The sequence below is a fragment of the Gymnogyps californianus genome, chromosome 9 (genome assembly GCF_018139145.2).
Source record: "Gymnogyps californianus isolate 813 chromosome 9, ASM1813914v2, whole genome shotgun sequence".
Taxonomy (NCBI): domain Eukaryota; kingdom Metazoa; phylum Chordata; class Aves; order Accipitriformes; family Cathartidae; genus Gymnogyps; species Gymnogyps californianus.
This window is the reverse complement of record NC_059479.1, coordinates 15,140,734-15,155,951: the sequence shown is the minus strand read 5'-3', so window position 1 is coordinate 15,155,951 and position 15,218 is coordinate 15,140,734. Positions and strand designations below refer to the sequence as shown.

At 42.3% G+C, this 15,218-nt stretch overlaps 1 protein-coding gene across 3 annotated transcripts in view; it reads right to left on the bottom strand.

Moving 5' to 3' along the window:
* The window catches only part of AFF2 (ALF transcription elongation factor 2), a 343,346-nt gene extending 328,692 nt beyond the window's left edge, over positions 1-14,654 (bottom strand). For all 3 annotated transcript variants that reach the window (XM_050901642.1, XM_050901643.1, XM_050901644.1), the window contains exon 1: positions 14,597-14,654. In XM_050901642.1, coding sequence (XP_050757599.1) covers positions 14,597-14,631 — 35 coding nt within the window. In that variant the 5' untranslated portion in view covers positions 14,632-14,654. The remainder of the gene's footprint in view (positions 1-14,596) is intronic.
* Positions 14,655-15,218: the final 564 nt, after the last annotated feature.

Below are 15,218 nucleotides of genomic sequence, written 5' to 3'. Positions count from 1 at the left end.
TATGCTGTGTCTTATTGCCATAACCATCTCGCAGGATAATTTGTTAACCGAGCGCTGGAAGGTTGCATTAGTCCTCAGTGTATTACGAAACTGTGGGTCCAGCATCAGCTCATGCTCCTGAATAGCAACGAGAACCGTAAGTAACCAGCACGTGCTTTCCACCCCTGAAATTATGCTACTACATATATGAGAAAGCTGACAAATACTTCTATTTAAATAGTTGTGCATACAGAAGGTGTCAGGTTTGGGCGTTCTCTGATAGCAGTGACGGATGCGTACTCCAGCCACATGCGGCTCCAGGATGACCCCTCCAACAGGCCAGGTTTGCTGGGGAGGAGGGTGGCCGGAGAAGGCTCCCTTGGCTCCCGAGACACCTGCAATGCCCACCTCCCCCAGTGCCGCTGGAGCCACACACCAGCACACACTGGAGCAGTGTCTGCTTCTTATGACTACTCATTTTTAAAGCAAGGTCAGAGATATTGGAGCTGCTTCATGTGTGTAGGTAAACCTGCTGCAGAGGATACTTAAATTTAGCTGAGAAAGAGGGCACTGTTCATTCAGTAACGCCAAACAGAAACTACTTGCCCTCAGCAAACCAACCCGTGCATACTCCCTGGATTTGGCCCCAAAAACTACAACGTAGGGTATATCTCCACCTCAGCAAACATTATTGCCCTTTTGAGGAGCATTCTGCATCATTGGAATGTACTCACGACCAAAAACACTTCAGTGACGAGTAAAGGGTTTTTTCCCCTCAATTTCAGTAACGAACACAATTTAAGCAAAAAATGACTCAGCTGTGACTGTACGGCTCAGTCAGTGAGTGCACCACTGCTGCAGAGAAAATGGCCAGTGTGGAGTAAAGAGCTAGGTCCCATTGTCATTTCTCCTAAAATAAAGTAGGCTGACGAACAATATGCGATTCTTAAAGTCTTGTTCAAGAAGCTTGCTGGAGTCAGAGGCAGGCCCAATCCTGCGCTGGGAGTCAAACGGGTATAATCCTGTATTAATACTTTGGCAACCCGAGGCCCTCTGCAAGGGCAGAGCCCAGCACGAGCCTCCCTGCCCACTCAGGTGCTACAGCTGCTCCCACTGCATTTGCAACCAAAGCTTGCAAGCGGCTCTCTGCTCTACAGAAGAGGCTGACTACACATTTTATATCAAAATACTCCTACTGATTCGAAGTATGTGGGAAAAGGAGCCAAGATTGAAACGCCAGAGCCAGTAAAACTGCAACATGAATCAACAAATGAAAATGTGAATGAAGAAGTTTCATCCTCAGCAAGTCCTCAGAAGGGAGAACCGAGATCCTCAGAATCTGCTTTTCTGACTAAAAAGGCAACTAAAAGAGCTGGATACTATCTCTCTGCTCAACATCAGAACCCAAGAGAGCCTCATGTTCAGAAGACCAAGTCTGGCCCTAAACACTTAATGGGATTAAACAGAAATGGCAAGAACCTTAAATACAAGTAAGAAAACACCTATGAAAAGATCATCTGCTGCTCTCACTTTAAAGGTCTACGTGAAAACGACCGCCAGTTTAACAGCACCATCCTGTCAATGACACACATTTAAACAAAAGGAATAAAATACACAAGCAATAAGCCAACATTCTGGCAACAATGGATAAAAATGCCTAAATTTGTAATTTTGCATTAAATATTTAGCTTAATAAAACCAACAACCGTGCATTTGAATTAGAAGAATGTGTTAAAAACTACTGGAACCGTGACAGATGAATGACAGTTGGACAGTTTGATCACAACTGACAATTCACATTTAAGTTCAGAGGAATGCCCAACCTTCATGTCCTCTTAAATCAGCCATAAGTCAACATGCGCTTATCATTAAGCATGCACTTGCGTCCACTGACGTAGGCATACTCACAGTAAAGTACTGCGTGTACTTAAATACCTTGCTGAATTTGGCAATGCATACACACGTGGCCATCATTTTCAGATTTTTGACAGTCACCCCTTGCCGCATCCCCCGTTTGTTCCTGGCTGGGTATTTTCTTTGCCAGAACGTTTATAACCCCTCGTATTACCCTCCCCAAAGCTGTGACGCAGTCTTAACCACAACTTCAAAAACACACTGACATTATAATATACAAACATGTACAGAAGATATACACACTCAGACACACCAGGGCATAAAACAGACTGGGAGGAAATGAGGAACTTTATGTTACTGTCTTTTCTAATGAGATAGAAAGTGGCAGATGTAAAGATTTCATTCAACCGACAATCTCTTTTATGATATGAATAAACTACTAAAACAGATTTAATCCTTTATAAAAATCAGATTATAAGAAGCAGACAAAATCACAACTTTATTCAATACGCCATTTTATCCAGTGTGACTAATGCATTATTTGTATGAAGTTAAAGTGGAGCATTGGAAAGCTATGAAATAAATCAAATGGTCTACTTTATGTAATCTTAACAGACAGATCCCATTAGGATTCTACTACGCATAGCTGTTGGTTAAAATCATTGACCAGTATCCTTATAAATTAATCAACTGAGGTAATGCTGGCTTGGCTGTCATCATTTGCTCCTAATCTACATTTAGAATTCACTTCAACTTTTCAAGCCCTTTGGAATAGGTTTATCAATTCTCCTGCCCTCGCTTCAGACTTCCACCTAACTGTTAATCGTTTACAAAAGACCTGGTACAATGGAACTGTATCATTTATGTTCCTTTTCTTTCCACAGATATTAGAGCATATATTGACACTGCATTATAATTAGCTAGAAAGATATTAAATCTTAACCAAACATTCTAGCCTGCCTCAATATTTTGATGAGACCTTTTATCATTGAAGTTGAATATGCAGGCGGATTGTGTGAGTTTACACAAACGAGAATCATTACAAAATCTAAAATAACCCTGATCTGGCTGAAATGCAGCTAGCAGAAAACTCTTGGTTATGGATATGCGGGAGAAAAAAAGCCTTCTAGATATTAGGTTATTTGTGGAACTCTGATGTGTTTTCAAACATATGACTTCTGTGTTATGTCTGTGTATTTTATGCAGTTTCTAGTCATGTTTGTTAGATGTCTGCATGTCATGTACTGCAAGATTCATGAGCAGTCTACAACTAGGCAAAATTCTCACACAACAGCTTGTCTTGGGTAATGGGGAAAGAACCAGGCGGAGTGAAGTGACAGGGAAGTGTATTATTTATTATCCTGATGAGGATAACACCTAGTCATGGTCTACGATCCAAACGTGCTCAATGTCCTGCTGATGTGGCTGTATGATTCTGAACGAGCACATAGGTGTTTTCCTACACAAATATCAAAACCCTCTTTAACTATGTTCCCTTATTTATGATCCCTCCATGTGCACATTGAGGAACAGTCAGTTTGGGCAAGGGCTCTTTAAAGAGAGAAGGAAGGACTGAGTCGTAACAAAAATATTGCAATAGATTGCACAATGTTTCTGGAGCTCTACCACAGAGTAGGTAAAGGTTGTCATCTCCAGAAATGGAGTGAGAAAGCAAAGGAAGCTCTGGCTAAGTGTTTTAGAGTTTACTAAATCAATTAAAAACTTCAACCAGCTGCAGTGGCCTTCGGCTCAGCCCTCTAGTGCAACTTTACTGGCCCACAGACAACTATCAAAGCCATGAAGACAATACTTCTAAGTATGTATGCTACTAATAACCTCCCTAACTGCCTTAAAATGATACACAGGATTTCATCAAAATTCATTCCCTTCTTCAAAAGCCCATTGTTAATTTCAAAACCAAATTCCACCAACATAATCTATTAAAGCACATATGTGCAAATACCTCCTGCTTTTCTGGGACATAAAAATAACGACCATCGATCATTTTTGTTGGCTGCTTTCCGTTGAAACTTGAAAGAAAGGACCTTCGAATAAAATTTTGCCTCTGTATTTATTTTTTTTTTGCATCACAAAGATGTACTCTTCCTAGTGCTTGCTAAACGCAACACAGTAATTTGTATCCCCAAGTGGTATAAATAGAATATATGTTCAGTCTAATAACATACATGAAGAAAACTCATGCCCAGGGTTAACCAACAAAGCAGCGGTCTGCTAGAAACAAAGGCAGCTGGCTCAAAGAGCAACAATGCTTCCAAAAAAGTGTGGATGTACTATTCAGTGAAGCATCCAAGACATGACGTTTACTCAAGCTACAGCTGCATATACAAAGCTTTGCTATAAGACCCAGGAAGTGACAAGTCTTCTGGACTAACAAGATTGTTCTGTCTCCGAAAGGTCCATGGCCTTTGCTGTCCAGCTGAGAGCAGGGTAAATTATATCAAATATGCACACTGTAAATAAATTCTGCCCTTCAGAAGAGTTTCTCTGCTTTGATTACCTTTTCTTGCCAATATGCTCTGCCCAGATCCTACCATTTCTCTTTACGGGCTTGCCTTTCCCCTACTAATATATCTGCCTAGGTTCCTGTCTTGCTCTATCACCATAAACATTCATAAACATTAAGGAACTTAACCTCATCGCACCCCTGCAGAATAGGAAAATATACCCATCAGAGTGGGCAAGCAGTGAACTGGAACTCAGCTGACAGCAGTCCTGACCAACGCTGAGGCCTTCTGCAAGTCACTTCGCTCCTCTCTTTCCGTTCCCCTGTGTATAAGAAGGGGTAATGACAATGACTTCTCTGCAAAATGCCTCACTCTACCAGTAAAATTCTGAGATGTTATTCTTCTCGCTTTACAAAAAGAGGCAGAGAGACATAAATCAATACTGCTTGAAAGGTCGGTGGCCAGAAATGTCACCCCATTTTTCTAAACCTGTGTCTGATATCATCAGCACAAAAGTTGCATCCAACACAGGATCTCAATGCATAAGCTATGCCATAGACAATCTGCGTCAACACTGTTTGCTCTTCTTGTAGGTAATGCAGTACAAGCAAGCTAGTGAAGTTCAGAGTAGAGAAAATGTCAAAAACAGTTCCCACCTGACCCCAGGAAGATGAAAAAGTGAACAGAAACAGCAGATAAAGGTAACTACACAGCTGGCCCTTATCTCTCATGCTTTCCACCTGAACAAAAAAAAAAAAAAGGCAAATTACCAAAGATGTAAATATCATTACCCCACTTTGACAGACACAAAGTGACTTTTCAAAGGCAGTAAAGCAGCTAGTGGCAGAGCCAGTAAGAGAATCCATGTTCTATTCCTAAATATATATTCACCTTGATTTCGCAAACTTAAAAAGGACGACAACAACTCTGCCAAGTATTACCAAAAAAAGCAAGGCAACTTAGCTCCTTCTCCAAGCAACCGCTACCCTCAGCCATTGGCCAAGGCCTCAATCCCTTCACCTATCCCTCTTCAAAGGCTTGGTGAAGACAAATGGGCTTTCCAATGTGCAACGAAGCACAAAGCCATGAAAATCAAAGGGCTGCTTTTTGAGTAAATATGAGCTCCAAAGCCATTGTCCTCTCCCACAGAGGAGATCTATGAAAATGCTTACTATAGCATATGCACAGTATTCTTTACAGCTCTGCCTCCCTGCTGACCACCAGCCCCAGGGCCCAGTCCGCTTCCCATTACAATCAGCTTCACCACACCCACTGACTTGTATTGGAATTCTTTCAGGAACCCTAACTAATGAGTTTTTAAACACTTGTAGACAGAGAAGATAATTCCTCATCATTATTCTTCATAGGAAACACCAGGAAGAATGTCATTCCATTGTTCTACAGGAAAGAAACTGGAAGAAAAATCACCCCCACATTCAAAAGAACAGCCCAAAGTTTTTATACATGACTTGGCTACTCCAAGCTATGGGTGTCTCACCTGAGAGTTCAGAACAGGGACGTAAAAAGTGTGCAACCTTCTGAAATTAAGCCCCCTGAAATCACCTCGCACACTGGCCTCTATGCAGACACAGAGGTCCATATCAACAGGCATATATTTTTCCAAATCTTGAATACTACATTCTCAAATATGTGCATGGCTACTGACAGCAGCATAGAAACAGACTCACCTAAACACTGTGTTACTGCAGGATCTCAGTTTCCCTCATGACAGGAGACTGAAATAAATGGGAACTGGCAACCTTAATGACATTTCGTATTTCCTGATTTTATATTTAAAGCTTTGCATTTGCTTTCTCTACTGACAGTTGTTTGCTTTTTTCCTCACAAGTGAAATCTTGACCTAAACCAGTGATACCGTAAAGGATGAAAAAAGAACAAGTAAACCTACTTAATGGATTGTTACCCTCAGATCTAAAAATATTTTAAATGAAAAACATGCCATTGTGAAGCCACCTTCTCAGCACAGATCACAAGCCACCAAGCACTGCTCCGTTTTTACCCAGTCTTACTTTTAAGTGTCTATAACTTTGTAGGATGCAGATACCATCACCTATCTTAAGGGCCTACGCTTGGATGACCGAGAAGAAAACTTTTAAACTACGGTCGAATCCTGACAATAGTCCATGCAAAGTGCCACAAGGAAAAAGCACTAGTCTCAGTAGTAAGACATCTGCAGGTTTGAGCCCCAGGCACTGAAAGCAATGTAGAGCTACAGAATTTACTTATTCCACAACACCACGTACACCCACAGTGATACAAAAATAGCTATTATAATACTTGTCAAAGGAACAACTGAGTGATTTTTAACTTGGTGCTCTACCTCTTTTTCTTCTTTGCTGATTGTTAATACACCACCCCTATAAAAACATATAATTATGAGTGGGCTATTCATGTCTTACTATAACTGGTAGCACCATGCAGCATCTGAGGCAGGAATCTGAGTTGCTGAATACAGCTCCTCACTAAACAAGACTTACACATTGTACGTAGTAAATGGCTTTCCCCCATTCTCTGCATCACCTACAATGAAAATCAGCTTCCAGTTGCAGTATCATCTCCAACTCTCCTTAAACCTCACCATCTCAAATCACCTGGAATAAGGACTCATCGATAATCTCCAGTAAGAAGACACAGATTAACTGCTGAGGTCACATAAAGAAAAAATTCCCCAACTAAGAGTTTTCTTCTCTCGGTGGCTTGATTTGAACACATTCATAAAATGTCATTAAAACATGATATAAAGTTTTACAGAAGAAGAAATACTGACTAGACCTTTGTTTAAAAGTCATAATAATTTATGGTGTGGATCTGCTATACGAGTTGAAAAACAGTCTCTTCATGATAAAACAGTTTGTAACAGCTGGGAAGTTAACTGCAGGAAGTTTTGGTTTATTCCCTTACCTCAGCTCTCTAGTTCCATATTATTTTCTCAGCACTACGAGCCCAATCTTGTAATCCCATCACACTGACTGCACTCAACAGCAGTCTTGTTGAAATTAAGGAGCAATATGCAATTCTTTTCAAGTTTCTGTGAGGCCGGGCTCCAGAACAGAGTTTTTGAAAACAAGCCCCCCAGCTCATTCCCCCAAATCTTCACTCACAAATGCAGATTGAATATCACATGCCTTTGGTGAGAATCTTTGGTCAAACATCTGTATCGTTAGAAGTTATTCAAAATGGACCTTAAAAGCTACTGACATGCACATTGCCGTCCTTCCTCTCATTTTTTATCTCTGCAATTGTCCATTAGTCAGAGGTAACGTACCTTCTGACCTCTGACCAAAGCTACTAGAACAATTTAAACAAATATTTTGATTACAAAGCATCAATATAGAACATTCAGTAACAATAAAAGGATGAAAGAGCTGTCTTTTCGAGTCACTGTTGTGACTTCCTGACTATATTATATTATGAGTGGTCTGGAAGGTTATACCAACTTGACATATTACTGGATTTACTATCTTCTTTTTCAACGCTTAAGAAAGAATTCGTAACATTGCAAAACCCAGAGTTGTGGCACAGTTTCAGTTTTCAGTGTTAATAGATGTTTGATGGCTTTATAAAATCCATTCTGTTAACTGCAACCAGGAGAAAAGATTCAAGCTTTCCTCTCCATTTTTCTTTTCTTTCTTCTCAAAAGAAAGGCAGTAAAGTTGAATTAGACAGGTTCAGAATTGGGCTCTGTGGAGTTTTTCCACATGCATAGTATTAGGTGTGCGCAAAGTGCCTTGCTGATCCTCGTCATTAGAGAGTTGCTTGGTGTTTCATGAAGTCTGCCTTTTGGCCAAAACGGGGTCATATCCAGTACTGTCTGAAGTCAATTGGGAGCATCTCCACTGATGTCACTGGCTACTGGCTCAGACCCAAACTGGAGGAAGACATGGGTGCTTTATGGTATTTATTGATTATATACATTTAACAAGCATCCAGGAGCCCAATCCTTCAAGTCCTCTACACAAAGAAATTCTATTACCTCAAACTAAAGGCACCAGGGAAATACAGGACGCGGTCTATCTGTTTACATGCTTATTCCACATATATCATGGGTTCAGTGTATAAAATGTTTCCTACAATTCTTCTAGATTATTATTTTTTTAAGATGAGATTTAGTATTTGCTTTCCTTCTGGCTGCCCAGTTATTTGTGCAATCATGTAAAACTGCTGATAGATTTCAGGCAAATGGATGTGTACTGTACAGTCAAAAATAACATCAGTTTCCATCACCAAATACAAGGAAAACTGGGGTTTAGTCATTAGTAAAACACGACGAGCATTTTGGGAGTGATGAAGAACCTAGTTCAGTAAAAGTTAACTTGAAATCAGAGTTGTTTTAATAGGACTGGTTGTGTGCTTAAAACTACATACTTGCCTATCAACCCTGCTATATTAAGGCCCACGTGCTTTTTCTAAGTCTTAGAGCCAATTTTGTCCCATCTTGCATGATGGGAATTTTGCTTGACTCAGATAAAAACAGAATTTGGGCCTCATAACACGAAAAGCATCACAACACTCCCTTCACGACACTGGAGCATACCGTCTCAGTCCTAAGAAGCTCAAAAAGACAAGCAGTGTCCACCGATTTTTTCAGAGATCATTTAGTGTATTTATTTAACTTAATACTTTACAGAATGTCACATTTTCCCCTTAAATTATGTAGTTAAATTCCAGGTTGCAGTCAGAATAATTCTGCTTGACTGAAGGACCTGCATCATAACACCATCTTTTACTCAAAAAGAAAATCCCAAACAATATAATTGGCATTCATGTACAAAATGCTTAAATGCTCTGAAGTTCTGCCTGGCTTCAGAATAGCTGAACAGTATCTGAAGTATCTACTCTCCATCCCAATTTGTATATTTTAAAAGTCATTAAATTCTTGAATGAATCATTAGGAAAACAATTCAAATGCTGTTAAACTGATAGTAATTTTGCCTCATAGGATAGATGTGAGCTTAATGTTTGCAAACGGCTAAATTCTTTTAAGATTTACACTCCATGGAGTTCAATATCAGCCAGGGAAGAATTACTAAATCAGGATGTACTTCAAGTACAGGTTTTGGCCCGAGACTATTTTTGGTCTTCCTCAGCTGCTTGTTTTGACAGCATCTAATCCCCCTCACCCACCCACCAGCAGCCACACAATCCATCCATTTACACTTTCAAAGCAAATTGAAAATGAAACATTTTCAAATAATTACTCGGGAATGTCTGTAATACAAATCCAAAAAGTAACTGCAATTCAACTGTAATATTTCTTACAGAGAAGAAAGGGAGGGGGAGAAAAACCTTACAGAAAGCCATTCAAAATGTGACTTTCTCCTATACTAATACTCTCACCATCACCCAAAAAAAAATTAAAAAAGAAAAAAAAAAATCAATCTAATTCCCAAAAAGCCTAGCTACCTATTTCACACATTCCCATCAGAAATGCAACACTGTTTCCACATGCAGAAGACTTTTCATTTAGTGAGCTATTACAGACCCTGGTGAAAGAACAGTAACTGAGGTGGTCTTCTGCAGAGGCACAAGGCAAAGAGGGAAGGGGTAAGGTGGGTGAAGGCGGGGAAATACCCAAGGCTGGAACTGAAACAGTTCACCTTTGTCTGGAGAGCAGGATCACCCCCTCCAGGTTGAGGACTATGTTGAAAGAACACGCTGCTGTGGCACGCGGTACGTTTTTGCATTCATACAGGAGAGGAACCTGGCCCACAGATGGCCTGTTCTCAGCTTTGTCAGCCACAAACAGACCTTTGAACTTTCTATTTATATAACAGTTTAGTGAGTTTAAGCCTCTTCCTGTATAACTGGCAGTTTGCTGGTTTTGCTGTAATTAGGCTACTCGTGATACATAATACAAAAATGAAAAAAACCAAGAGGCTTGTTTCTCTGCAGTGACAAGTCTTCCCCATCACAACCACAAAGCTACAATGACACTCTTACCTGCTGATCTTATTTCCCTTTGCCAGGTTTTATTTTATATACCTCAATATGCATTTTCCCACTAAGTATTTTCTTGACTTCCACTTTTTTAAAGATTGGAGGACTTAAAAAATATTAATACCAACGACAATAAATGTAACATAAACCATGAATCTCTCTGCCTTTGTTTGTGTTAGTGAGGAGCTATATATTCTGGGGTGGTTGGGTTTTCGTTGGGTTTTGTTGTTTCCCAGCTGCTGATTAATGGCACCACCTTACTCCATAAGCAGGTTCAAATCTAGCCACATGGTCCCAGGACACTTCAAGATTTCATTTACTTGGTTACCACAGACAAGCGTGGAAAGTGATTTAAAAGATGAAATTTGATTTTTAACAGCAAGTGGTCCCCTTGGTGCACACAGGCATTCAAGCTTTTCATTATATCCATCTCCCTTCCTTTCTCCCTCATAGAATGGCTCGTGTTAAATGCAAGCCCAGGTGAACATTTCTTATTCATCCAGGAATCATAGCTGACTTTAGCTTTGGCCCTTTCACCTCAGCCAGAGTTTAGATTCATTTAAATTGTTTTGGGTTTTTTTCAGCTTTTCAAGTCTGGCAAAACATCCACTGGGATATTTGTGGCCTTATTTTACACATTTTACCCAAGTGTTAACAAAAAAACCCACACCGAGCCTCGGCTACCCTCCCAACCACATTCTTGATGAAGGTTCAGTGAAACACCTCATTCTTATACTACTGTGATCTCTCCCCTCATATGGGAAACTAAAGGGCTGATTCTGCAGTTTGTATCAAGACAAAGCTCCCACTAATCATCCGGAATGCCAGGTGAGAATTTAAGAACACATGTAGTGGCAGCGTGTGCTGTAACTCTAACAGTTCTTGACAAAATACGTTTCAAGAAGTGACAGAAAGACACACCTCCGTTGGAGGGGGAGGAAAATGAACAGTATTTTTCTCATCAGCCCAAAACTTTTGGGGAGTCATTTCCTGATATAATGGCAACGCACAGAAAGTATTACCTTTACACCTTTTTGTTGGATTAAAAAAAAAAAAAAAAATCTCTGCTCAAGCTATAAATATTTTTTTATATATATATACATATTTCTCAGGCTAACTATGTTTCTGTTGTACTTTGCATGCAGATAATGCATACAAACACCCACACACATGCTGTAGGCCTGAGCTTGCCTTTGTGGCGACTGCAGCACAGATTAGCAGAAGTTTTGGGTTTGCAAGGAATGCAGAAGAGGGTCTCTAATTGCCTTATAAATGCTTGTGAAACACGTTTTAAAGGCCAGCTTACAGACAGAAGGAAGGAGGACAGTTTCAAAATAAGAAGCAGCAATTCACACGTTATATATACTTATTTCTAAATATTATGAAGTAACCACACCATATTGGATACAGACAAAAATTAATAAATCTTGATGGGTGAGCATGCATATTTCTGGGTGTGTAGAGATGATGCATGTATAACATACTACATACATACATGCACATATTTATGGATGGATGAGCTAAATCCAACTTTCCTTAAGCAATGCAACTACTTGTCAGACAGAAATCTTTACAATAAAATACATGTAATGTTTGTGTATACATGTAGATTATGTACCTACATTATATATATATGTGCACTTGTAGATACTAATTGGATTATTAAAAGCTAAATCCAACTTGATCTCTGCAATAAGTAATTGTGTGTGAATGCCTGTGCCATATAGAGAGTTTGTGTAGATATCAAACACTTTGAAACAGTCAAAGTAAAAATGTTCTTTCCTCATGGACCCTAAAAACACTAAAAGCAATAAATTTCACTGTACAACAGCAACCAAATGGAATTTCTAGGACGAGTGGCAATATGTTCCTATTTTATGGAAAAACAGAGGCGCAAGAGTTCCCTTCTTTCTGATGCACATCTCTAAATCCACATAAAACCATAGTCAAATGAAAGTAAGTTATTAAGCAAACATTAAAACTCAATACCTATAATGTGCTTAGTATTTGAACTACACCCACATATTGGGTTGTAACAGCTTCTATTAAATTAATGATGTTACCTACACTATAAATTAGGCAAATTGTATGCAAATATTATTTGAGTAGTAATACGGTGGTTATCAGTTGTCTGCAAAATAAATTAGTGTAGCAGAGTAAAGATAGTGTGGTAGAAGCATAATATTTAACTGAGCACTAATTTTATTATTATTACTTTTAAATAACAACAGCATGGTTATTAAAAGATATAATACGATGGTTTATGCAGAGCTGATAAAACACGCACATGATCCAAAATGCCTGCTTACAGATTAATATTGATATAGTGTAATTTATGGTTCCAAGGATTTACTCCAAATTGCTGTAAAATAGAACGTGACAGGTATTTGGTTCTGATTATCTTGGATTTGCAACCATAGCTGTTAAACTGTGTTCAGCAAAATGATAGTTATTAACTAAATATATTATCATTTTCCTAGACATATCTTTATATTATCAACAAAGTAAAGTAAATCCTCTGCAAAACATGAGGTCCAAATGCACATGCATACACACATATAATCTGTGTGACATTTAGAGATTAGGATCACAAAATACAGTATTTTAGTCTCTTTCTTTCCTGGCAAACTGCACTCCAGCCTAAAAGCATTTAACAAAGCAGTAACCAACCATTGAATTTCACCGTGCATAGTTAAAGAATTATAACTGTATTTGCTAAATTGAAAAGTAAAGAACGAACCAATAAAAACAGTCAAAGAATAAGCATAATCTCATTGACCAGCCGGGGAAGTGACTAAATACCTACCCAAATTCTAACTTTCCCAGCTACTTGTCACCCATCGAAAATTCCTTAACATTCACTTTGGTAACAAGTTTACAATACACTTAAACAGATGCACCGACCTTTTCAAGGTGTGCACCTATTTGCAGAGCAATATAAACCTAAAATTCCACTCCTAAAACAGAAAAGAAAGAGGCAGAGAGAGAAGAAAAAAAAAAAAAAAACCTGTTATAATATCACGGGGACTGATCTTCCCACTTCCAAAACTAACTTCAGGAACGCTTCATCCAGAATAGGAAACCAGCAAAACCAGCAACAGAAACCCCCCCCCACTGAACAGGGCTACAGTTGAACTGTGCCACACAGCAAAACTACAGTTGCGTTTCTCCCCGTGAAAGGAATATTGTCACTGACAGCAGTAAACACAACATTAGCAAAGCCGCGATCCCGGGGAACACATCGCCTCTCCGCACCGCTTCCCTGCTCGGGGAGGGGGGTTGCTGTTGCTATTTCAGCCGGCACCCCGGCACATTTCAGCGCTTCCCCTGCCTCTCCTCCCCCTCCGGCCAACTTCGCCCCCCGCAGCCGGCGCACCGCGAGGTGCTCCCCGACAGCCGGAGCCGGCGGAGCGGCTGCGGAGCGCGGCGCGGCCGCGGAGCGTGGCCGGAGCCGGCCGGCCCCGGCGGCGGCTGCCCCGGCGCGGCTCCCCGGCGGGCACCGGGCGCTTCGCCCCTCAACAAAGGCTAAGGCACCGGGGGAGCGAGCAGGGAGGAGAGGAAGGAGGCAGCTGTTAGAAGGAGAGGGGTGGAGAGACAGGAGGGGGGAAAAAAAAAAAAAAACCAAAACAAAACCAAACCAAAAAAAAAACACCCGAAAAAACCTACCACTGCTGCTCTAAGTCCCAGTCCCTGAAAAAGTCGAATAGGTCCATAACGATCTGGTGGGGAGACTCAGAGAAGTGGTGCCCCCTCCCCGCCCCGCGCCGAGCCGAGGAGAGCCGAGCCGAGCCGGCGCGGCTAGGGCTGCCCGGCCGGCATGGGCAGCGGCGCCGCGGGGAGCGGCGGCCGCCGCGGGGCCGCGCGGAGCCGCCCGGGGCTCGCGGAGCGCCGCCGCCGCCGCCCGCTCCGGCCGCCGCCAGCAGCGCGGCGCGGCTGGCTGCCTGGCTGGGAGAGGCAGGCACGGCGGCGGCGGCGGCCCCGGCGCACGCACACACACACACACACACACACACTCGCACACACACTCGCACACCGCGAGGGGAGGAGCCGGGGCGGCCCGAAGCCGCGGCATGGAGCCGCCGCGGCAGCACCGCCGGGATCTGGCGGAGCCCCGCAGCCCCCCGCCCGGGGTGCGCGGGGAAGTTTTGCAGCAAAGGAGAAACAGCGGGGATGGGGGGGCGGGGGGGGGAAGCAGCGCGGCTTCGCGCCTCGGGGTAATCGGAGGGCGTCCTGGCTGGGCTCGGCGAGGGGGAGAAAGAAGCGGGGGGGGGGAACCAACCAAAAACCAACCAGGCACCTATAATTTAACTGCCCAAGCCAACTCCTGTGAGTGAACAAACCTGACTCCCACGGACAGGAGAGGTGGCGTAGACATGGCAGGGGCAACGCTCTGCGTCAGCCTCGCTGGGAGATGCACGATGGCAGGGGAAGCGGGCAGAGGAAAGCACAGGCCCGGGCAGCCCTGGGGGGGGCTGAACAAGAAGGGTCCTCCCGAGCACTCCTGGGGTTTTGCTCCAGCTGAGCAGCGTCTGCTCACCGGCTGGGATGGCAGCCCTTCCAGCTGCCTGCCTGCTTCGTGAGTAACGGGAAGTGGCACAGCTCACCTGCGGGCATCAGGCAGGACAGGGGCATCCTGAAGCGCTCCTGCGGAGACCACTCCACTCCCCCACCTGCCCCAGGGAGAGGCCAAGCACGAGTCCCAGGCTGCCCCCCACACACCAGAAGGGCAAAGGGGCCCCCTGCACCCTCCATCCCCTAAATCAAATTATTTTCTACCCAGGTTCACACACCCTGCCCGCACGCTTTTGTATCCAACTGCCTTCTAAATAGAAACTAATATCTTATGATTCTCCACATCCATTTTATAAATATAAAATTCCAAATACATATACCCACTGAGCAAACAAGTACGTACATTGGTATTGCAAAGACAAGACCAAAGCTCTGTTCATTTTTACTCTG